The sequence below is a fragment of the Tyto alba genome, unplaced genomic scaffold (assembly GCF_018691265.1).
Source record: "Tyto alba isolate M040663 unplaced genomic scaffold, T.alba_DEE_v4.0 Super-Scaffold_2, whole genome shotgun sequence".
Taxonomy (NCBI): domain Eukaryota; kingdom Metazoa; phylum Chordata; class Aves; order Strigiformes; family Tytonidae; genus Tyto; species Tyto alba.
This window is the reverse complement of record NW_024881282.1, coordinates 33096196-33118923: the sequence shown is the minus strand read 5'-3', so window position 1 is coordinate 33118923 and position 22728 is coordinate 33096196. Positions and strand designations below refer to the sequence as shown.

Below are 22728 nucleotides of genomic sequence, written 5' to 3'. Positions count from 1 at the left end.
AATAGGGACAGTGTCCTGCAGGATCTGCTTGCAAGTGCTAAAGCCAGGCGGGACAGAGCTCCAGGAAACATCCTTCAGCAAGTACTTCTGGTGGGGCAAGGGTGGAGAGAAGAGGCTGGACAGTTGGTCCTTCCCTCCTTGAACTTCAGAGAAGCCAGAGGTGCAGAGGGGAAGCACGCAGAGGTGTCAGCACACAAGCCTTTCGGTTCTTCACCTGCCGTGACATAAATCACTTGAATACGACTAGTGACCGTTGGGGGGTTGGTATCATCAAGCCTCTGGCTGACTTGCTTGTACATCAGCCAGTGTGGCGAAGGTCCTTTGATCCGGGTGCAGGGGCTGGGAAAGAGGGTGGAGGTGGACGAGGGCTGTCCCCAGCCCATGGGAAAAGAAGAGCACGTGGGCAGGGGACAGTGTTTCACTGCTGGGGGCTGCCAGATACCTTATTCACACTCAGATCTCCGTGCACTCTCTCCACCCTTCCCACCCATGCTGCGATAGGCCCTCAACAGGCTGGATTTCCTACCAGGTTGTTTTCATTTTGTATGCCTCCCTCTTAGAGTTTCAAGGTGCTGCTTAAAATTAGCAAGTTAGGAAGTTGGGAAATGGAGGCCTTAAAACCTGGTGCAGGAGTGCCACCCAGATGGCTTGGCATCACATTAACACGTCTCTCCATTCTGCATCTGTCTGGGTGGATCGTGCCGTTCCTGTATGAATGCTGTGGACCAGTGAGTGAAGATGAGTGGGGACAATGGGTTAACCATTGGCACAGGATCTTTCGGTGGCTCTGCTACATCCATTCCCCTCTGCCCCACATTATTCTGCTTGTTTGGGAATGAAGCAGCTACTCACTGGATGGGAAACAGGTTTCTTCACTTTGTTCATCTGCAGTGAACAGTTGGAAACTCCTGAGTTCCTCTTGGAGGGGTCATGCCTAGGGGATGGACAGCTGTTGCCAAACTTTCCTCCTCCAGTAGCTCCTTCTGAACGGAGACCATGGCATCTTGTAGCTGGTGATTCCATGCTCTGGCATGACTGGCACCTTCAGGGTCTCTCTTCCTGGTGTTCTCCTCCGGCACCTGGCTCTCTTCAGTGTTGCCTCCACAGAAACCTCTGGTGCTGTTGGTGAAAACTTTGTCCACGTTGACCACGTGGACTTTCTTTCCAACTCTCTTCTTCTTCCTGGTATTGTTCTGGAAGAAGAGGCAGGTGAAGACCTGCTTGAAACGCTTGCGGAAATGTTTGGAGATGAGGGCGTAGACAATGGGGTTGAGGCAGGAGTTGGCATACGAAAGGCAGTGGGAAGCCAGGCGGCAAGCGTAAGTGGCTCGGTTGAAGGGGAAGTGGCCAAACCAGAAGCACAGGATAACCAGGTGGTGGGGCAGCCAGCAGAGGCAGAACAGGATGGCCACAGCCACAATCATCTTGGTGACCTTACACTTGGCCTTCCGGGACTCCGAGATCCTTTCTATGGGGTCTATGGAGGTCCACAGGAACTTGATGGTCCTGGCATATGCCAGGCTCACCACAGTCACAGGCAGGAGGTATCCAAAGACAAATGTGAGGATGTCCAGAATCTTTCGGCGCCGGTCATCCCAGATGGGGATGCAGATGGGCACTCCGTGGTAATGGACAATCTGGTAGTAACTGATGTAAGGCCCCGCAAAGAGCAGCGACAGCGACCAGATTGCTACAATGGCCACTCCTGCATTTCGAGAAGTGCGGAGATCCCGGGACTTCAGTGGATAGCGAATGGCCAGGTACCTGTTGAGGAGGGGAAGGAGAAGGAGAGACAAAACACAGCGTGGGTGAGATGAGGTATCTCTCCTGCCCGATGGAGTTGCCACCTGTGCACCTCTTCCCACGTAGCCACCCATCTGTCCCCCTCCCCACCCCTTGGTAGGGAGAGTTACAGTGAAGTCACACAGAGATCAGCATCATCCCAACAGCAGGTCTGGGATCTCTGTCAACCACTCAGCTGTGCTAGCCCGGGAAGGGCAGGCAGCATGGCTCTTGAGCCAGGGAAGAGAAGGATGGGAGCAGCACCCAGAGAGCTCCCTCTTTCTCCCGTGGTGTGTTGCTGACCAAACCTCAGCATGTGCCTGCACTCCTCCTTCCCAAGTGAGGGCTGGATAACCAGGCTGTGGGCTTGGCTGGGTGCTGGGAGAGGACACGGGGAGCTGGGGGGGCTGGCTCGGCTGGCCTTGCCTCGGGAGAGACCTTACCTGCTTCTTACAGGACACTCAACCAGGTAAGGACTGGCCTTTCTCCCACCCCTTAAGTCAAGGGTGGCAAAAATGTTGTCCCTGAGCTGAGGGACTCAAAGGGAAGGGGACACTTACCTGTCAATGGAGACGGCAGCCAGGGTGAAGCTGCTGGCGTACATGGTGAGGTAGATCAGGAAATGGACAGCCTTGCAGGCAAAGGCCCCAAAGAGCCACCCATCCAGGGTGTAAATGGTGGCCTGGAAGGGGACACAGCAGACGATGAAGCACAGGTCGGCCACAGCCAGGTTAAGGATGAAGAGGTTGGTGGTGTTGTACTTGATTTGGCCGTTCCGTAGCAGCACGGCCAGCACCAGCCCGTTCCCCACAGTACCCAGGAGGAAGATGAGGGAGAAGATGATGGGCACAATAATCCCCGCTGCTCGTAGCTCTGGGCTGTCGGAAGAGGCATTCCATCCCCCTGGCATTTCTCCATCTGGCTGCAGGGACCTGTGCAGGGAGAAAGAGAGACACAGCACTTGTGCCTGGCCGTAGGCATGCAGGTGCTGGTTGGTGTTGATCACAGTGGCCACCAGAGCTCTGGCCCTAAGGTGCCTGATCCCAGTCTTTGTTTGACACGCGTGTTTCTCCCAGAGACACCAATCCCAACCAGCTGGTTAAATGATGACATCAAGATCCTCATGGTGTCGTTGGCAAGAATGCTGTAGAGATCAGACAGCCCGCATCTGCCTGGCTGGGGCAGAGCCGAAGCCCCTTTCTCCTGCCTAGACTCACATCCCCACCACAGCATCTTCTGTGCACCCAGTCCCTTGAAGGACCCCCTGCTCTGCTGCCTGGTCTCTCCTACATTCCCCCCTACAACCCCAAAGCTCCTAAACCTCTTGGGATCGCTTGCTTTGACAAGTCTAAATTCTGACTGGTGTTCAGCTGGGCATGGCTGCGAGGCCGTGGGGCTCCCATGGGCTGCAAGTGGTCCTGGCACATTCACCTCAGGGCTGTGCCACCTCCGACAGCAGAGACCCGACGCCCGGATGACACCCCCCCAGCAGCAGCACCCCACCACACTCCCACCCCAAGGCAGCTCCTTAACCTGGGACCACCTCCACCCCGGAGCTGGCTGCTCCTTGCTCCCTGGGCAGTAGTTATGCTCCGCAGCGAGGAGGCAACTAAGGGCACCTTTTCCTGATGCTGAGAGGTGGTCACAGGTTGGATGGCGGCAGCTAGGAGAAGATGGGGGAGAGATCTCAGAGCTGCCTGAAACACAATACAGTCATCATTGCCAAGAAGCGTATGATTACCGCAGTTCAAGGTATTGTGATTTGCTGCAAAACTTCCTCCAGCCCTGAGTAACACTGCGCTCAGGAGGGGAGTGCCAACAGCCTATTTCCTAACGAGCCTCCCCCGTGTTGTGCTATATAGAACAAATTATTAATCGGTGAGCAGCAACCAAGAGAGAAAGACAGAGTTATCTAGCAACTGTTGACACACAGTTAACTCTTTTTTGGGTTGTACGAGCTCTTTCACCCCGTGCTCCCCCATCCCTCAGCTCATGCCACTTCTTCCCAGCAGCCTCGCCGTATCACACAAAAAGATCATCCCTGCCTCTCCGGCTCTGCAGTCCCCTCTGTCCTACTGGTAATTACCTGGCCCCGTGGGATCTCCTCACTCAAGCAGAGGACCCTGGTCTCCCTGTGAGCATGCACCTTGCACACAGTCTGTGGGGCATCTCTGGGCACCAGCATGTCCCTGCTCAGGGAGCCCGGGGCCACCTCTCGGCTTGGGAAACCAGCACTCACCTCTCTGAGGAAGGGCCTGCAGCTTCTCTGCTCGCTCGGAGGAGACCTCTGGTCCAGCCCAGGCAGCAGTGGTGAGGAGGACACGGGCCACCGAAGAGTTTGTCCGGGCAGTGCTGTCACCCCTGCCCGGTGCTCCGCTGCCTCCCCCTGCCCTCCGCCAGCTCTGCTCTCTCTTCTCTTGGCTCCCACACACGTCTGTCTCCTTCTGGAGCTCCTCTCCTCTCTCTCTCTCTCTGTCTCCCCCTTTTCCCTCACTCTGCTCTTGCTGCTGATCCATTGATCTCCGCTTTTTTTTCCCCTCTCCCTGAGGTTGGGTTTGGAGTTAACTCCTCTCTGCCCAGCCTTCCAGAGGGCTCAGCTGCTCTCCGCTTGAGTAAGGAGGGGGTGGCAGAGAAAAAGCCTGTTGCTCTCTGGTGGGAGAGGGAGGATGGAAGGGCGCATGGTCCTATGGACCCCAGTGAGCCTTGCAGGCACCCCTCAATGCTGGGTGTTCAGGATATGTTGCCCAACACCTCTGGGGAACATGAATATCCCACCACGGTGAGACTGGCTGCTGCCCCAATCCTTGGGATACGGGTCTACACCCTCTGGAGCACAAGCAATTGATTGCTATTACTAGCTGTCAATAATTAATTGTTAGTAGCACGGCACAGATCAGACCAAGTCTCTCCCACAGTGTCTGATGCAAGGAAGGAGGGGAAAGCGGATTTTGGTTTCCATCCAGCCCAGGTCTGCCCTCCCCCAGCATTGCTGGGCACTGCAGTGTGGGGAGGGAGGACAAGCCATCCAGGGAGGCCAAGTCTAGAGGCTCATCTCCGTCCCACCTGCCCAGAGCACCGCATGTGCTCAATGATGTGCTGAGAGGTGACAGCGACCCGCGCAGCCCTCCCGCCCCACCGCCGTGTCCACCCCCGTGATGTGCCCTGCGGACTCCCAGGGGTGCTGAGACCAAGCGCAGCTTGGTGGCCCTTTCCCAGCAAGCACCTGCCGACCACCAGCTTCCCTTTGCTGCTGGGAATGTCCTGGATGCCTCTTCCAACGGCGGAGCGGGATGCGAGGGGGGAGATGCTGGCCCCTTCCCCTCCCGAGCGGCCACGGGGCCCCCGTCAGCGGCACCCCTCAGCCCGGCAGAAGGGATGATGTGGCCTCTCCTCCCCGCCTGCCCCTCCGGCGGGAGGGAGCAAGGTGTCCCCGCCGGGGCTCGCTATCAGCCGCTGTGACCGGGGAAAAGGGGAAGGCCATGCCTCGGGACGCGACGATCCCAGGGGATGCGGCAGAGGGCAAGCCGGCAGCCCGCCGCTGCCGCTCGCCATGGAGGGACCCCACCGCCGCTGCTTCCCCCCCCTTCTCCTCCTCCTCCCCTGCCTGCCCCAGCTGCCGGGCGCCCTGGGCCCGCCGTTGCCTCCGGAGGAACCCCGGGAGCCTCCGCCGTCCGGCACCGCTGACCCCACCGCCCACCTGCTGCGCGGCCGCCCCTCGGCCCCGGTGCGGCCCGACAGCCTCTCGCTCTCCCCCCAGCACTACCGCTACACCCCCAAACCCCGGCACCTGCGGCCCGGGCGGCTGCGCCGGCTGCTGGGCTCGGCCTTCGACCCTTTCTGGATGGCGACCCAGGAACCCCGGGCCCCGCACCGGCAGCATCCTCGAGGAAAACCTGGAGCTCCTGAGCCGGGACCTGGCGGAGGGCGCTACCGCCGCAAGCTGTGGCGGGAGGCGGAGGGGCTGGAGCTGCCCACCCTGCTGCCCCCCCAGGCCTGGGGTTGCCCCCCCGAGGTGCCGGGGGCCCTGCCGCCTCACCTCCGCCTGGGTCGACCTGGGACCCGTCTTCTGGCCCCGCTGGGTGCGTCGCACCGCCTGCGGGACCGGCCCCCCCCCCGGCTGCTCCTGGCCCCCCGGCATGACCTGCCGCCCCGCGCAGATCACCCACATCAAGCTGCTGGCCTGGCACTGCTGGGCCCCCCGGCCCCCCGGCCCCCCGCACTGCGCCTGGCGGCAGATCCCCTACCCCGTGGTGGCCGCCTGCAAGTGCTCCTGCCGCTGAGGCCGGGGGGGGTGGGTGGCAGGGGGGACCCCCACGGTGCTTTTCTCGCAGCCAAATGGCCTGAAAAGGTGAGCGGCTGCCTGGACCACCCTCGGGGCTGGGGAGCCGGCGGGGGGGGGGGGGGGGGGGTATAATCCCCCAGACGGAGAAATAAACCTACAGAAAGAAAGTGGGGATCGGCTGCTGTCGTTGCTGTTTCTCGAGGAAGCCCCTGGGCGGGGAGGGGGGGAAAACGTAGCTGCTTCGCCCCGCACCCACCAGCTCGGGGAGGCATTAGTGCCGGTGTTTACCTCCAGCAAAGGATGCAGGATGGAAAAACCATGGCACCCGGCAGCGGGCTCAGACCCTGTTTGCATCAGCCCCGGCGGGCTCGGTCCAAACTGGAGCATCCCCGCCTGCCTGGGCAGGGAGCAAGGGCGGAGGGATGCCGGTGGGGAGGGGGTAGAGGGAGGTGGGTCGCAGCGCAGGGTGGGAACAGCGGTGTGGAGAGGGGCTGGAGGGTGTCAGCGGGCAGAGGCGTAGGTTTGGGAGTGCAACCAAGCAGTCTGGTGAGGGTGGAAGAAGTGGGGGGGTGGACAGGGACCCAGGGCTGGAAGCATCTGTATGGAAATGGGATGGGACAAGACAGTCCCCTACATTGAGGGATAAGAGGTGAGATACGGGGATCCCACAGCTATCCCACACGGTGTAGAGGGTGATGGCTCGAGACCCAGGGAGAAGCCTAGCAGAGCAGCATATGGGGTCTGGGGTGGGTCGGCGAGCCCAGGGCGGGAACTGCATCCTCAAAAAGTGGCATCTGCCTCTACATTCCACCCAGCAAAAAAACCCCTCTGCTTTCTGGGCTGAAAGTTGCAAAGAGCTGTAGAACAGACCTAGGTTGGGAAGCCTTGGAAGAAATGAAGAGCTGGAAGCTTCACGGTGCCTGCAGTCAACGGGCCCTGCATTATTTATTTCCAGTGTGCCATTGCCTGACGCTCCTGCCTTCCCTGGGCTCCAGCACTCCCCCGCGCCGCCGTGCAAACCGCAGTCTGCTGCAGAGCGCGGCCTCGGAGCAGGCGGAGAGGCAGACAGAGCATGGCGGGTCGGCTGTCAAGGGGCGTGGGAGAGACGGCGGGGAGAGGGAGGTCGGGGTGCCTGGCGAGGAGAGGAGGAGGAGGAGGAGGAGGAGGAGAAGGGGGGAAGCACACGTGTATAGGCAAGGACAAGTGTGTGCGCCGCAGAGGAGGGAGGCTGCTGCTGCTCTTGCTTGCGGCCGAGCAGCGAGAAGTCTGTATGACTGCTCTCCCGTTGAGGGAGGACTTGAAGGCTGGAGCAGGGTTAAACTGCTTGAGTTCATTGCCCCGAGCGGAGCAGAGCCATCAGCAGGGCTGCCTGCAGAAGCCCAAGGGAGAAGGGGAGGCCTGGGCTGGGGACCAGCAGGAGGGAGGGAAGGGGAGAGCATGGTACAGATGTGCAATGGAGGTGTGCAGGTAGAGGGAGAGGAAGGGGGTGCACGTGCATCAGGCTCAAAACAGCAGTGATCCGGTTTAGGGAATCAAACCCCACTGTACCAGAGCCCAGCTGGCTGAAGCTTCATCTCTTCCAGGCTGCAGAAGAAGCCCGAGCACAACCCCCTGCCGTTTCCCAAATTACATTCCCCATTCCCAAAATGCTACCCTTTGATAAGAGGGGGAGAGTTTGCAGTACCCTGAGGGCCTGGCGCCACAGAGGGAACTCCGTCTCATACTTTATCAGCAGGCTGAGCTCAGGGCCCTGCGGAGATGGAAAATTAAATAAAATCAGCACACAGTAACACTACCAGGTGCTCTAACAAGGTCTGTTGGCAGCCCTATGGAAAACATGTTTCTCCCCTGCCCTCTACATCCCGTAAGGCCCTGAAACCCTGAATTAACTTCTGTATTCTGCAGTTGCTCTGGTTCAGGTCAGACACGTTGTCGCCCCGTAGCTCACTCCCTGCCTGCCTAACGGCAGGTAGCGTTTTCGGAGCAGGTCTGTGCTGATGTGACCCTGTGCTCTGGCACCCAAGCACAGGGCACCCCGATTTCAGCTGGAGCCTCCCCGGCTGCAGGCAGCTGGTACCCAGTTCAGCACATGGGCAGATGGCAGGACACACATCATTTGTCACCTGGAGCAAAAACGATGCAAACAAAGACATCCTGAGAGATGCCCAGCAACCATGTGCTCCTGCTCGAGGGCTACATCGCTACCCCAGTACGGCTTGGAGGAACAAATCCAGAGATCCCAGCCTGCTCTGTGCTCTCTGCTGTGGGAAAATTGCAGCTTATGGAGGAAAACTGCAGGTTTCTGTCACCTGCTCTACCCCCGGCCTCAGCCCCAGGCAGATGCAGGCCCTCTCGCCATGCTGCTGGCTGCTGCTGCTTCGGCTTACCTGCTGCCTGACAGCTTCTCTGGGGTGAGATGCAGCTCACAGGGCAGGTTTGGGAGCGCTGCAGCCATGGGAAAAGGCCTTAGAGCCAACCCTGAGGACCAAGCAAGCTTCACACCCAACACCCAAGAGTGGGAAGGCGAGAAAGGAGGACTGGAGCTTCAGCTGGCCCATGTCCTTTTTCCCAAACCAGCTGGCAGTGGCACAGGTTGCCAAGAGCTTGGCAAAACCCTTGCCTTGGTGGGGGAATACAGCAGGCAGATCTGCTGGGGTGACCATGCTGGACTGACAGGAGACTTGGAAGAAGCAGGCGACCTCAGGCATACCAGCAACCATCAGAGAGCAGGAGCTGTAGCACCCGGGCTGGAGCTTCAGGGAAGACACAGCAGCGCCCAGTCACAGCCAGAGAGGATGATCATGGGCTGCAGCTCCCAGGTGAGAAAACAAGAGCCAAACAAATATCCGCTGCACTGCAGGACACCTTTAATGACACAAGGGCTGGCTGCCAGTGCCGCTGCCAGCACGCTGCAACAGCCACAGCCTCCCACAGGTTGAGGTGCCTTGAGGACCGGTTCTGCTTTCGGCAGCACGATGCTCCATCTTTTTTCCCCAGCACAGGCACTTGATCGTGGGCAGGGAGGGTGCTGGAGGAGGCGTGCACTGGTCCCTCAAGGCAGAGCTCCGTGTTTCCGTCCCACTTCAGTGAAGGCTTCCACGCAGCGGTCGATATCCTCATCGCTGTGCACGGCCGAGATCTGGACCCGGATGCGGGCCTTTCCCTTGGGGACAACGGGGTAGCTGAAGCCAATGACATAAATTCCTGGGGAGGAAACACACAGAGAGTCAGAGCTGGCTGGGACGGAGGGAGGCTGGGGTGGCAGTGGGTGATAGAAAGGCTTTTGGATCCTCCCTCCCTTCTCAATAACAATTTCCAGGCTTCAGGGTTTCCAAGTGGCATCTGCTCCCATGCGTGGAAATGAGGGTTAGGGCCAGTGATGGGGATGGAGTCCAGCATGACAGGACAAGAGGACTAATGTAAACCCCCACACACAAAGAGAAAGGAGGTGAAGCCAGCAACATCTGGGGGGACCATGAGGACACCGCAGCTGGAGGGTATAGAAATAACAGATTTCATGCAGGAAGATCCTCTGGAGGAAGGATGGTGGTGGCACAACCACTGGCTGTCCCTTCCCTCAAGGCATGTGCCTGCGTCCAGAGCTCCCTCCTCGGTTCACCTCTATTCAGCATGTCCTCAGCCATCACTGCAGCCAGGCGAGCGTCCCCGAGCATGACAGGACAGATGGGGTGGTCTTTCCCCGAGATGGTGAAGCCAGCTGCCGTCATCTTGCTTCGGAACCTGATGAAGAGAACAAGAGGATGAGTAAAAAATCGTCACCCCTGTCCTAGGGGTCTGCTGCCTTGCTTTCCCCAGGGTTCCCTGGCCACCGAGGGCTGGATGTGGTTCTGCCCTGCCTGCACCTCCTGTGCAGGGAAGGGATCTCTCTTTTTGGAGGGATCTTCTGCCACTTCCCGCTCCGTGAGACCGCAGCTGCTCGAGGGGCAGCTGTGTCCCAGCACATAAAGCATCCAGATGCGACGCATCTGCCCACACATCGGCCTGACACAAGAGGCACAGCCTGGGGTTTCCCCTGAGCACTCCTTGGCTGTGACTTGCAAATGGCCTTTGTGGCTATCACCGAGGGGGGGGGGTGTGAATAAACACACGTGGACAACTCCTGCCTAACGAACCTCTTTCCCTGCTCCCACCCCGGTATGGCCCCCTCACCGTTGGGTCTTGGCAGCCATGGACTGTGCGATGGCATTGCTCTCCATCAGCAGGTCCAGGGCCTTGGACGCACAGCCCACCACGGCGGGGGGCAGGCTGTTGGAGAAGAGGTAGGGGCGGGAGCGCTGGCGGAGCAGATCGATGAGGGGTTTGGGGCCAGTTGTGTACCCGCCTGCAGATGGAGGAAAGAGAAATGGATGAGGCACGCCAGGGTGAATCTTTCAGAGGGGGGGGCCCTGGATAAAGCCCACCTGTCACCTACAGCAGGAATTTCAGTACAAACCAGGCCCCCCCCCAAAAAAAAAATCACAGCTGATGCCTTTTACCAAGAATTTCCACACTGACCGCAAAGGCAAATGCACAGGGAAGATGACAGTGGAAGGACCACATGGCAGGACCTCCCCTGACCCTGCAGCATGGTCCCAAACTGAGCCTCATGCCACCAGAAGAGGACAACATGCAATTGTTGCTCTATCATTAGGCAGAGGAAGGAAACATCAAAGCGATGCTGTGGAGCTCTTTAGGTCATGGAGGGCCTTGGACAGGAAAACGTCTTCACCTGCAGCTCCTCCAAGAGCTTTTCCCAGGGTGGAGTTGATGATGGTGACTTTGTCCATCACTCCCAGGAGCTCATCGGTACCCCTGTAGAAAAAGGAAGGTTACAGTATGCCAGCAAACACCAAGGAAGCTGCTCTACACCTAACGCCTCAAAGGAAATAAAGCGCCACCAGCCAGGTCTCTGGTGCCCGCCCTTCCACCCAAGTGTTGACCTTCCCTTCTGCAGAAAGGCTGGGCTGGGCTCTCTGGAGGTAAGGGCATGGGTTCTTCCTTACAGATGGGAGAGCGCTCAAGTTTCTCGTGCAGAGGTTTAATAGGCCAAACAAAGCACTAGCTGCCGATGTAGGTCGTGCACATGCCTCTGTCGTGCCACACCATTAGCATATACCAGGGAAAAAGAGTTGCCTGCCTAGAGTAGCTGATGTCCTCTGGGGTGGGCTACACGCGTTACTGATGTGCTGCCCTAAATGCACACAGGCCTAACGCAACCGTGTCAAGGTCTACGCTAGTGGAACCAACCAGATGAGGCAAAAGTGCTCTGCAGCTTCACATCCTCCAGCCCCAAAAGGCAGGATGGGGCACGGCCACTCAGCTTCTCTGTTGGCTCTCTTGAAATGCAACGTTGAAGACAACAGCAGCGGGTTCACACTGAAACTAGCACAACTCATGAAGTGCTTGGTAACCATTCCTTCTTCCTCAAGCCATTGTGGACTTACATACCTCAGCGCAGCCAAATTGTTGTTTTTGCAGCTGGTGGGACCACAGAGCCCACTGGGACAGAGCAACAAGGTCTACCTCAACTCACAGGATGGCCACCACGCCTCAAGGAAGGAAGATTAAAAGACAAACAGACCATCCTATGATTTCTTCCTTATGAAGACTTGAATTTGAGAAAGCTCAGTACAGTTACAGGGTCTGGAATATATTAAAGCTCAGCACAACCACCTCCCTTGTTAGTGAGGAAGTGCCACCTGGATTGGCATCTCTTCTCTTAAAAGATGCCTGCTGCACCATCATTTTGATCCAGTATGAAACATTTGCCATGGCCTTGGTGAGAAAGCGAGGCAAATATTCTTGCTTAGTTCTTGCCTCTCACCCATTTCACAGCTTGATGTGGACTTGCCAGCTTCCCACATGAGATCTATCTAAAGAGGAGAGAGCTGGAAGGAAGCTCTTCATAGAGCAACTTTTGGCTTTTTCAGAGATGGCCTTCTCCTCATCATCTCCTGCACTACCCTTCCATCTTGTTCCTACAGGTGTTGCCTCACATGGGTCTCACGCAACGTATCGCCGGGCGCCCACAGGCCTGAACAAAACAAGCATGTGAAGTGTCTCCTCCCAGCCAACACGTGCAGCAAGTGCACTGCTTGGCACCTGGAGGATCTCCAGGGGATGGAGGGAAAAGCTGCCCTGAGGAATTAGTCAATCTGTGCAGGCTAACTCCGTAACACCCCCAAGACCCAAGTATTTGGAAGTGATATCTGAGCAGATACCGAAAGGATTTGAAAATCAGAAAGTCCGGCTGCTTGCCAGGAGAGGCAGATGAGATGGTCACACCATCCCTTACACACTGAGAAGCAGCTGTCACATTGGGATGGGTCAGTGTTAAAGTATCTCCCTTCGATCCCCTCTGGTGCCCCAAAGGTGAGGTGTGAAGCCTTCAAGAAATGGTGGCGCCAGGAGTCCCCACACAAAAATATGTTGGTCATCAGCACCTCTGGCCTTGCTTCAGAGGTAGTTGGGGTCAGGGGGAGAAACGGGGTTGAAACAGCCACTTACCGGCCATTGGGTCCCAGGAAGCCTGTGGCATGGCATTCATCAATGAAGACCAGGGCATCATACTTCTGGGCCAGCTGACAGATCTCCCTCAGAGGTGCAATGTCACCATCCATGGAAAAGGCCCCGTCAGTGGCCACCAGCCGCAAACGATGTTTCTGTGGGAGGGAGACCGGCATCCCCAGGGGTAAAGATGCCACCCTGAGGAGAGGGGCTGGCAAAGGAGACTGGGACATAGTCCAAATCCTGTAGGGAGTGGATATATCTAACCGAGACGGGGGGCTTTGCATTGCAACCAGCTGCTCCCCCACCTTGCCCATCCATGCCTACCTGTGCGTATCAGCAAAAACGATGCCTATGGCACAGGAAAAGGCAGAGCTCACCCTTTGGGGCTGGTTACTGTGCAGGTAGCACAGCTAAGTGAGCACCCTCGTGTTGGGGTGGGAGCAAACTTCTGTACCTTCGCGTCCTGCAGCTTGGCCTCCAGGTCCTGCATGTCCATGTGCTTGTAGCGGTACTTGTTCGCCTTGCAGAGGCGGATCCCGTCGATGATGGAGGCATGGTTCAGCTCATCCGACAGCACGGCATCCTCTGGGGTCAGCAGGGCCTGGCCACGACAAACAGAAAGGATCATCCTTTGCTCCGGGATGCCACCTCACCAACATCTTCCAGCCTCTCTCAGCGCAGAGGACAAGGCTGCGCTTGACTGCAGCTGCCACATCCCTCCTAGCGCTGCTAAATGTACCACTTTCCTTCCCAGCCACTTTATCCCCTGATTTCCTTAGGCCAGACACCAGCCTGTGGCTTCTGAGCTCAAAACCTCCCTCCCCTTCCCTAGTATAGCCTACAGGAACACCCCTTCCCCCTGCCTCGGCTTCAAAGGGGAGTTTAGACCTCACGGGAAACGGGAGCCCCAAAACCTAGAGCTGGCTGGGGAGGAAGGTGAGGGCTGAATAAACAGCTCTGCGTGGCTCCCCCAGTCCAAGGGCATCACGTCGGGCTTCTCCACCACCAGTCGCTGCCATCTTCTCTGTGGCACAGAGCTCACATCAGAGCCTCTGGAAGGCACATTGCCGTCACCCTCCTCCTCCACACACACAAGGAAAGCCCTACGGACCTCAAAGATACCAGCGTTGGCATCAAAGCAGCTGGCATAGAGAATGGCATCTTCCCGCTGGTGGAAACGCGCAATCTTCTCCTCCAGGTCCTTGTGTATGCTCTAAAAAGAAGAGAGGAGCAAGCGTCACCAGTGGGGCAGCACAAGTTCTTGCTTGCCCGCTGCTGTTAGACACTCACTGCAAAGGGAGGAAAACAGCCGGGTTTTATACAGAAAAGGTGTGCGAGCGTGGGAGCAGCTAGCTGCGTGCAGGAAGCGTCGGCAAACGCAGCTCTAAACCGCGGTTCTGGGTTTGGATTCCAAAAGCGCAGCAGGGAGTCTCCGAGCTCCCCACCCACGGGGGGAGAAGCTCTGAGTTTTCTTTGCACTTAAACCAGCCGCGGCTCCGAACGGGTTCCAGTGGGGATAAACCGGGGTGGGTTTGACAGAGCCGTTGCAAGTCAGGCTCGCCGTAAATGTGACCCTCAAGGGAGGGCAAATTTCCTGAGTCCAGAGGGGTGTTTCATTTCTCTGCCCTCTGAGAGGCTGTGAGGGTTTAAGCTGGCGTATCTCCAGGTGCTTTGGCTAGCAGGGCCTTGGCTGGCTCTGCCACGTGTACCTTAGCGCCGTGCACGCGTGCGAGCGCCAGGAGGGGAGTCCGAGCAGAGCCCCTGCGAAAGGCTCTCCCGGGACAGGGGATGCTGCCCGGTACCTGGGTACCGCAGATGAACCGGACGGAGCTCAGCCCAGCGCCGAATTTCTCGAGGGCCTCCACGGCGGCGCGGATCACCTCGGGGTGGCTGGAGAGCCCCAGGTAGTTATTGGCGCAGAAGTTGAGGATCCCTGCGGGAAGACAGAGGGAGGGAGGGAGGAAGAAGCAACGCGCGTCGCCCCGGGATGGGGGGGGGGAAAGAGGCCCAGAGCCCTCCCCGCCGCCCCGTACGCACCGGCTCCGCCGCCTGCCAAGCGGAGGTGGGGACCTTGGCGGGAGGCGATGATCCGCTCGCTCTTCCAGGTGCCGGCGCCTCGGATGTCCTCCAGCTCGCCCTCCAGCCGCCGCCGGAGCTCGGCCTCCGCCGCCGCCCCCGACGCGGCCCGGGGGGTCCCGGCGCCGCCGCCCCGCAGGGCCCGCGCGGCCGCCGCGCGCGCGCGCCACATCGCGCTGCCCGGCCCCGCCCCGCGCAGGCCCGGGGGAGGGGGCGTGTCCCCCGGCGGTCCAATGGGCGGAGGGGCGGGGCTGGGTTGGGGGGGCGGGGCTGGGTGGGGGGGCGGGGCGGGGGGGGCGGGGCGGGGCGGGGGGGCGGGGCGGGGCGGGGGGGCGGGGCGGGGCGGGGGGGGCGGGGCGGGGCGGGGGGGCGGGGCTGGGCGGGGGGGCGGAGCCGGGCGCCGCCGTGGCGCCGCCCCCCGCTTCCCGCCGGGGTCCTCCCGCTTAAAGGGACTCGGGCACCTTCTTTAGGTGTTCAGGCCCGGCATTTTAGGAGGGGGAGGCTTTGTCCCAGAGGGTTTAGGCACCCCAAAACCAGGCGATTTGGGAATCGCTGGAGGCGGAGGGGTTTGGGGGGGGAACCCCATCTCTGGGATTTAGGAACTTGTAAAGGGGGTGGGGGGGTCATGTACTAGTGCCCGAGGGATTTTGGAGCAGCGGGCCACCATAGGCCTTGAGGATCAAGAAGGCCAGGAGATTTAGGTGACCCCACCTAAGGGATTTGGGGTCCTCAGCACAGGAGGTGGGTGGTTGATGGGTGCCCACCACAGCGGGTGATGAACCAAGGTTCTGTAGGATTTGGGTGCATCCGGTTGAAAAGACCAAGGATCCTTTGGTCTGAGAGGTTTAGGACTTACCATCTGAAGGAGATGAGGCACCTGAGCCCAAGGAATTTAAGTGACTTTGGCCAAAGAGGTTTGTGAACCACAGGCCCACCAGGTTTAGACACAAAGGGTCCAGCTGGATCTGGCATCTCCATCCTTCGCTATAGCTGACTGGGGAATCCGGTGGCCAGAGTGGTTTTGGCCCCTCATGTTCAGGAGGATTAGTCACCAGGCCCTTGAAAGGGGTTTAGAGTCTTCAGTCTTCGGTGGTCTGGGAGCCTTTGGTCCAAGGGTCTTAGGAACAAGAGCCCTAAGGGACTAGGTGCCCCCAGGCCAGGGATTTCAGTACGCTGAACTACACAATTTGGGATCCTCAGTGGCTATAAAAGGCTCAGGCACCATCTGCCCAAGCGATTTAGGATCATCAGGCCAATGGATCGGGGAGGGCGAAGACATTGAGCCCATGAGATTTAAGCACAGCAAGCCCGAGGGGCCCAGACACCCGCAACCCCTGGGATTTCAGAGCTCCTGGCCCAGTGGTTGGGGATCCTGACATCCAAGGAGTTTAGACATCTCTAGCCAAGGGGGATCAGGCACCTCCTTGCCGAGGCTCAGACCCTGCTGGGCAGTGGGGCCGGCCCGCAGGCTCCCTGCCAGCCCCTGCCCTGGCACTCAGACCTGGGGAGCAAAGCTGCTCACAGCCGTGTTTTTGTCCTTTCATCCCAGGGGTCAACCCCCTCCCGCTTTTCCGGGCAACTCCAATTCCGCGAAAGCAACTGTGGACAGACCCTGGCCCCGCTCCACCTTCTCCACCCCATCCCTGCCACCACCCAGCTACGCGGCGGCAGCGGCTCCCGTCCGGGCAGTTATCTCCAGCACCAGACAGACCTCACAGCCAGCAGCCCAGCACACCTCGCTTCGGCCCCGTCGCTGGGAGCCAGGGTGGTAGAGGAGGGAGCTGGCACCCCCTTTTCCTCCCTCTGGGGAAGGCTGTGGCTCTCGCAGCCCTATGTTCCTGCTTCCCCCCGGACACCAGCAGAGTCTTTGCCCAGCCCCGGCTAACACACAACAACCTCCCCGGGGAGCTGGGGCAGGATCAGGAATTGAAATCCTGTATGGCCTCGACGGACACACAGGGTCACCATCACTCCCAACACACAACAAGCAGCCCAGTGCTAAAAAAAACCCAATAGACACACACAAGAAATTTCTGAGACGTCAGAATAAAAACCCAGACCAGTAACTCTTAAAAATGGGAAGTCTGTACCAAAGATGTTCCTTTTTTCTTTCATTAACTGGCTTATTTTAGCTATTTCCAGACAAGAATAGATCAATTCTTTATAAAAAGCAATAGAAAGGGGTAAAAACAAAGGCAAAAGCTATTTACAGAAACCAACGGGGAGAGTATCAAAACGCCTCTAGACTTCTCACTTCTTCTTGGGTGATTTCTTGGCTTTGGGTTTCGACCGCTTTGCCTTCTTAGGCTTGGACGCCTTCAGCGACTTGGCCTTAACAGTCTTTGGCTTCTTGGCTTTCTTCGGGCTGGCCCTCGACTTCTTCCTGACTTTCCTGGTGGCAGATCGACGCTTCTTTGCTGGTGACTTGGCTTTCCTGGGCTTAGCCGCTTTCCGGGGCGACATGGATTTCCTGGCCACCTTCTTCCTCTTCCTGGCGGGGGACTTCTTCGCCTTGTCAGCCTTGGCCAGGCGGAAAGAGCCGGAGGCGCCGACCCCTCTGGTCTGCTTGAGGACGCCGGTGGCGAGCAGGCGCCGAATGGAGAGCTTGATCTGGGTGTCGGCGTGCTGGCCCACCTTGTAGTGGCTCTTCACGTACTTCTGGATGGCCTGGCGGGACGAGCCGCTGCGGCTCTTCTCGGCCCGGATGGCCGCCGCGATCATGTCCGAGTAGGTGGGGTGGGCCGCCGGCCGCCGTGCCACCCTGGCCCGCTTGGGCTTGGCGGCCGGAGCCGGGGCTGGGCTCTCCGTCATGGTCAGCGCTTCGCCCCGCGATGCCCCGCTGTCCCCTCACGGTGGGAAGCCTGGCCCGGCCGGCCCGGGACTCCTGATGCCGATGCCGGTGCCGGTGCCGGTGCTGCTGCCGGTGCCGGTGCCGGTGCCGGTGCCGGTGCCGCCTCTGCGGCCGCGCCCGCCGCGGGCACCCTTTTAAAGGCGCGGTGCGGACCGCGGGGAGGACTGCCCCACGCGCGCCCGCCCGCCCGCCCGTGTCCCCGTGTGTCCCCGGTCACGCCCCGACCCGGACCCGCCGGGCTGGGACGCGGGGTTGGGGGGGGGGAGACAGCGGGGAGGAGGGACGGGCGCTTGGTGGTGGCGGGGAGGGGGGGGGTGGGGGGGGCCGGGGGGATAAGGAAGAGCACTTGGAGGGGACACCGGGTGGGGACACCGGGGGGACGAGGAGGAGCGTTTGGGGAGGTGTGGGATAGGGACAGGGGAGGACACTGGAGGGGACAACAGCAGGGCAAGGAGGAGCATTTGGGGAGACACTGGGGGAGGGGGGCATGGAGGAGACAAGGAGGGGCACTTGGGTGGGGACAAGGACAGACACTGGGAAGGGGCATGGGGGGACACTGGGGAGCGCTTGGGGACGCCGGGGAGACAGGGAGGGACACGGCAGGGACACCCAGAGCAACATCCAGACAGGTGGGGGGGCACTTAGGTGGGATGCTGGGGGTCAGGGAGGGACATTTGGGGGAGAAACAAGGAGAGACGCAGGGACAAACAAGGAGGGACACTGGGGACGACATTAAGGAGACAAGGGGGGACACTAGAGGAGACATGAGGGGGGACACCAAGGAAAAAAGGGGAGCACTGGGCTGAAAATAGGCTCAGCAGCAGAACCCCACAGCCCAATGCCTCTGCCCCCCCCTTTCTCTGCCCTCTTTGCTCCCCACCAGGTGCTTTGGGGATGTCAGCTCAGCCCTTGCATGTGTGTGGTGGGGCCCACAAATAGCAGGCTGTCCCCTTTTTATGGGGGGGACACACAACTCTTTGTGAGGGGACAGAGCAGGGACATGTACCAGTGACAATCAGCCATCCGTCCCCCGCTGGGTGAGTGGTCGGCTGTTCCTGGGAGATTAAACGCGGCCGCTATCATCAACTTGCCCGTAGGATTTAGATGATGTTTTCCCCCCCTTATTTCTTAAAAACACGCGGGTGCAGCTGCCTGGGGCCCGCTGACACGCCGTGCGGTGCTCAGAGGTGAACCCCAGCACCTCCAAATCCCCCAGCGCTTTGTCAGGGCATTAAAATACACAGCGAGCACCTGCCTGTAACCTCGATGCGCAATGGGTGCCCAGGGGCATGAAAACTATGGGCCAGGGACACACAGGAGTATACGTAAAAATATAGATATATAAATACAAATAAATATACAGATAGAAGTTATAGAAATAGAAAAAAAAATAGAAATATTAGAAACAGAAATATTTGATGCCCACTCCCTGACAAACACACGTACTACGTGAAGTTGCCGTGTTCCCCCGTCCTGGGAGGAGGCACTTGGTGCAGTGGTGCTTTCCCACTGGTGGAAGGACCACTGGGGGCATCCCCCTTGTGCCTCCCGCCCTGGTGCTTCTTTTTCACACACTCCGCTTCCTTTGGGGAGCGGGAAAGGTTCACAGCACCTGCAAAACACTTGATTTTATTAAGAGCAAAAAGCTCCTAATTGCAGGGGAATAAGCACATTCCTGTCTCCCCTGGTTTTGTTGTTGTTGTTGGTTTTTTTTGGTTTTGGGTTGTTTGTTTGGTTTTGGTTTTTTTTTGCTTAAGATCTAATGAATACATTGCTTTCCATCCCACGTGGAACACTCGGGCGGTGAGCTATGGTGGCCTCTGTACGACACTTTGACCGGCCGAAGGACCTCTCATTTTTCCTACCCAGGAATAAGCCGCCGTGGCTGGCTGCCCGCACGGAGGCAACCCAGGCACCCGCAGATAAGGCACCATCTGCTTTTATTTGCATCCAAGTTTTTAACTGTCAGAAGTGGCTCGCATGTACACCGGCCTCTGAGGGTAGACAGGGCGGGGGGGGGTGGGGGTGGGGGGTGTAAGCATTGGCCCCAAACCCCCCCAAATTGGCACAGCGCCGCAGGCTGACCGCAGAGCCTCCAGCCTTAAAAACCAGGCAGCCGCTATCAGGGCAGCACAGCGATCGGGAGGCAAAGAGGCGGGGGGGAGAGGCAGGGAGGGAGGAGGGCAGATGCTTTACCTAACTTTAGCCGGCTGGAAATTAGGGGTTTAATCTCAGCCGGTCACCTGGGCAGCTCCCGCAGCCGGCTGGGGCTGCTCAGCCTCCTGGGGTGGGTGCTGCTGCCGGTGGGCAAACACCCCCTCCCCTATACGTGGGGGGTTCCAGCCCTTTCATCTGGCCCAGCTCCCTAATTTTTAGCCAGTCAAAATAGGGAGAAGATCCCATGCCCCCAAGCGACTCGGTGGAGGGAAGGTGTACAGGTGGTCACAGCTCATCGAGCTGCTGCTGGCCTTGCGCGTGGAGGGGGATCCCGGTCAAGGTAACCCCCAAGCACCCCACGATGTTGGAAAACACCCCTTGAACCCTGCGCTGTTAAACCGATGCATCCTTAACACCAGCTGGCCAGGATCGAGAGGGGTTTTCTGGTCCCTTGGTGCAGGGATGCAGATGCTGCAGGGCAGTGCAAGCCCCGCTGCCTCTGGAAAGTGGGGTCCAGCACCCCACTGCAGGCAGCATGGGACGGGGTGGGGGGGGGCTTAGCCAGAGGGAAAAATTATTCTCATGGGCCAACCAGTTCTTTGTGCCCTGCTTCAGCTCATGCCCGTATTTTTGGCTACAGAAGCCTGCCACCATGCCTGGGGCGGGGTGGGTTACCCCCCTGCACCCCCTTTTCTCCTTAAGGAGAGCTACCCAACTGCTCCCAGCCTCCTCTACCTCCCATTTCTGGCATTAGGCAGCAGAGATTGGGAAATACTGTTTCTCCAATGAACCCCAGAGGACAGAGCCTGGCAGAGGAATCCTCTCCGTAATCCCCTTTACCTTCCCCTCCCTCTCTCTGCACTGTGTTCAACTGCACCCCGCGAGGATTTACGCGCTTCCAGCTACGGACTTTGTCTTAAACGGTCAAATTGCGTCCATCGTGGATGTGCTACGGATCTGCCGGGTAACAGTCCTTGCCTTGTAGGGGCAGGATGGCTGTTTGTTTGCATCTGAGCGCACAAGGGCGCTTCTGGCAACCAATGTCAGCAGCCACGTTTTCTTTTACCTGGTTTCCATTTTCAGAGAGGCTCAAACCCCCCCCACCCCCCCGCGCTGGGATCCGGCCTCGCTGGCACTCAGATCCAAGCGCTTCAGTGCTTTTTTAGTGGCAAATGAGCTGATTTTCCAGCTGTGCTCATCAGAGCTCCAGCCCCGAGCCCCCGGCGTGCAATGGAGCGCAGTCAGCCCGGCACGAAGCCGCTCAGCCTGGCCGCTGCTAACGGCAGAGTGGGCTTTAACCATGCCAATAAATGGCGAAGGGGTATTGCCTCTGGCTGCTGGACCGATTACCGCTGTTTTAAAGGATTTACGAGCTGGTTTGCAAGGGCAAGCTCCTCGCGCAAGCCGGGCTGCTGGCCCTCATGCAACTGGGGTGCCGCGTGGCTGCGGATTCTCCCCGCGCTCGAGGCTGGGACGCTTCTTGCAGCCCAGCTGCGAGTGAGGTGACGGGGTGCAGGCATCGCTTTGGGATGTTTTGGGCTTTGTGAGGTGCGGGCGGAGAGCTGGCCTCCCTGCCTGTCACCCGTGGGCATTTCGGCCACCTCCTTTCCCTACGACTCTCCCCCCCACCCAGCACCCCTGCACCCGGGAGATAGCCATGTGGAGACGACGGGGCGACCGTATCGCCCTGCCGCAGGGGAGACGGGGGCCGCCTGATTAACACCACGCCGGTTTGGGAGGCGGCGGTCCCCCATCACCCCGGGATGACGGGGTGCTCCTACCCAGCCGGCGGCTGATCTGCAGCGGCAGAGCCTCGAGGAGGGGCAGCTCAACAGCATGTCAGGCACCCACACATTGAGCCCGCGCTTACGCGACAAGTTTATCGGGCTCAGCAGCCCCTGGTCAGGAAGGGGAAAAAAAAAACAAAACAAAACAAAACAAAAAAAAACCACAAAAAAAAACCCAAAAAACACCATGCCAACAAACCAACCCAAACAAAACACAAACTACCAAACCTCTTGGGGAAGGGGCTGGTGAGCTGCACACACCAGCAGTCTGCAGTTCACCCCTTGCTCACCCTCCACTTGACCCCAGGGCCCCACTTTTGGGGGGTTTCCTCCCCCAGGAGTAAGTATGACCACGCAGACTGGTGTTTCAGTGGCTGTTTTTACCCAGTCCACACCACCACCGTGCCCTGAACCCAGCTTTTTTTTTTTCCTCTTGGTTCCTACCAATTGCTCGTGGCAAGACCAAACCCTACAGCCTGGAAGCAGTTGCCCTGAGCTGCTCTGTCACCTCCTGCCTCCGCTTCTCACCTCAGCCCCAGGTGTGCTGAATGCTCGCCCCGTCCCAAATTTGATGGCAACAGCCACGTCCTGCTGGGAGGCAGAGGGAAAAGCCTGGACCTTGGGCAGCGCAGGGGTGGGAAGTTTTTCTAGGCAGGAGGCCAAGCACGGGCTAGAGCAAGCCCTGGCTCTGCATGGGCACGGTGGGGAGCCAGCTGCTGAGCTCAGCACCCAGCCTCTTGCACCATCCGCCGGCTTGCCCAAGGGCCTCATGTGCCTGACAAAAGCCTGTAACCCAGTTTTACCGGAATCTGTGACTTACAAAGTGGCTTGCCTTACCTAGGGCAAGCAGAGGCTGAAGCCATGCCGGTAGAGGGGTGGGTCTGTATTTGCCCGCACCCCCCTTGCCCCAGGGGCCTTTGATACCACTGGCAAGGTTGTCACAGTCTGAGGGAAGGCCCCTAACTGCCCTCATGGCAGATGCCACTGTGCCCTTAGGCCCTGCTCCCATCCCTTCGTCTCATCTCCACCCAAGGGTCCTCCTCAACCCCTTCATCTTCCCCTCCTTCAGATGGCACCTCCAGCCCTGGCATGAGCCTGCAATTAGGGCTCTTCTGTAATTGCCAGCAGCCCCGCTGCAGAGCAACAGCTCACGGTTTACACCGGGATGGGGCTGAACGAGAGGCAGTCACCCCAAGGTCCTCCAACCTGCCAGAAAAACAACCTGCTTCACCCAAACCCAGGAGTAAAACGCGTGAGATTCTGATCTCCCCCAGGATCTATAT

At 59.0% G+C, this 22728-nt stretch overlaps 3 protein-coding genes and 1 pseudogene across 3 annotated transcripts; 1 reads left to right on the top strand and 3 right to left on the bottom strand.

Moving 5' to 3' along the window:
- Positions 1 to 254: 254 nt before the first annotated feature.
- Positions 255 to 2710, bottom strand: GALR3 (galanin receptor 3). The gene is made up of 2 exons (XM_009971891.3): positions 2343 to 2710; positions 255 to 1764 (listed from the first exon to the last, which is right to left on the bottom strand). The coding sequence occupies exons 1-2, from the start codon at positions 2690 to 2692 to the stop codon at positions 882 to 884; spliced, it is 1233 nt and encodes a 410-aa protein (XP_009970193.2). The 5' UTR covers positions 2693 to 2710; the 3' UTR covers positions 255 to 881.
- A 2622-nt stretch (positions 2711 to 5332) lies between these two features.
- LOC122153470 lies at positions 5333 to 6062 on the top strand (annotated as a pseudogene).
- A 2852-nt stretch (positions 6063 to 8914) lies between these two features.
- On the bottom strand, positions 8915 to 14837 carry GCAT (glycine C-acetyltransferase). Its single transcript, XM_042792223.1, has 9 exons — positions 14612 to 14837; positions 14377 to 14507; positions 13686 to 13787; positions 13029 to 13175; positions 12572 to 12726; positions 10794 to 10876; positions 10235 to 10406; positions 9684 to 9805; positions 8915 to 9268 (listed from the first exon to the last, which is right to left on the bottom strand). Exons 1-9 carry the CDS (start codon positions 14820 to 14822, stop codon positions 9117 to 9119), a joined length of 1275 nt encoding a protein of 424 aa, XP_042648157.1. The 5' UTR covers positions 14823 to 14837; the 3' UTR covers positions 8915 to 9116.
- A 1882-nt stretch (positions 14838 to 16719) lies between these two features.
- On the bottom strand, positions 16720 to 17608 carry LOC104360184 (histone H5). Its single transcript, XM_009966085.3, has one exon. It carries the CDS (start codon positions 17459 to 17461, stop codon positions 16901 to 16903), a length of 561 nt encoding a protein of 186 aa, XP_009964387.3. The 5' UTR covers positions 17462 to 17608; the 3' UTR covers positions 16720 to 16900.
- Positions 17609 to 22728: the final 5120 nt, after the last annotated feature.

Excerpts from the sequence above, each read along its gene's own strand:
- GCAT (XM_042792223.1), bottom strand. The coding sequence starts at position 14,822 with ATGTGGCGCGCGCGCGCGGCGGCCGCGCGGGCCCTGCGGGGCGGCGGC. Across the intron at positions 9,806-10,234 it reads ATGGCTGCCAAGACCCAACG|GTTCCGAAGCAAGATGACGG; the intron begins GTGAGGGGGCCA and ends TCTCTTCATCAG. Across the intron at positions 9,269-9,683 it reads TGAGGACATGCTGAATAGAG|GAATTTATGTCATTGGCTTC; the intron begins GTGAACCGAGGA and ends TTTCCTCCCCAG.
- LOC104360184 (XM_009966085.3), bottom strand. The coding sequence starts at position 17,461 with ATGACGGAGAGCCCAGCCCCGGCTCCGGCCGCCAAGCCCAAGCGGGCC.
- GALR3 (XM_009971891.3), bottom strand. The coding sequence starts at position 2,692 with ATGCCAGGGGGATGGAATGCCTCTTCCGACAGCCCAGAGCTACGAGCA. Across the intron at positions 1,765-2,342 it reads GCTGCCGTCTCCATTGACAG|GTACCTGGCCATTCGCTATC; the intron begins GTAAGTGTCCCC and ends CCTCCTCAACAG.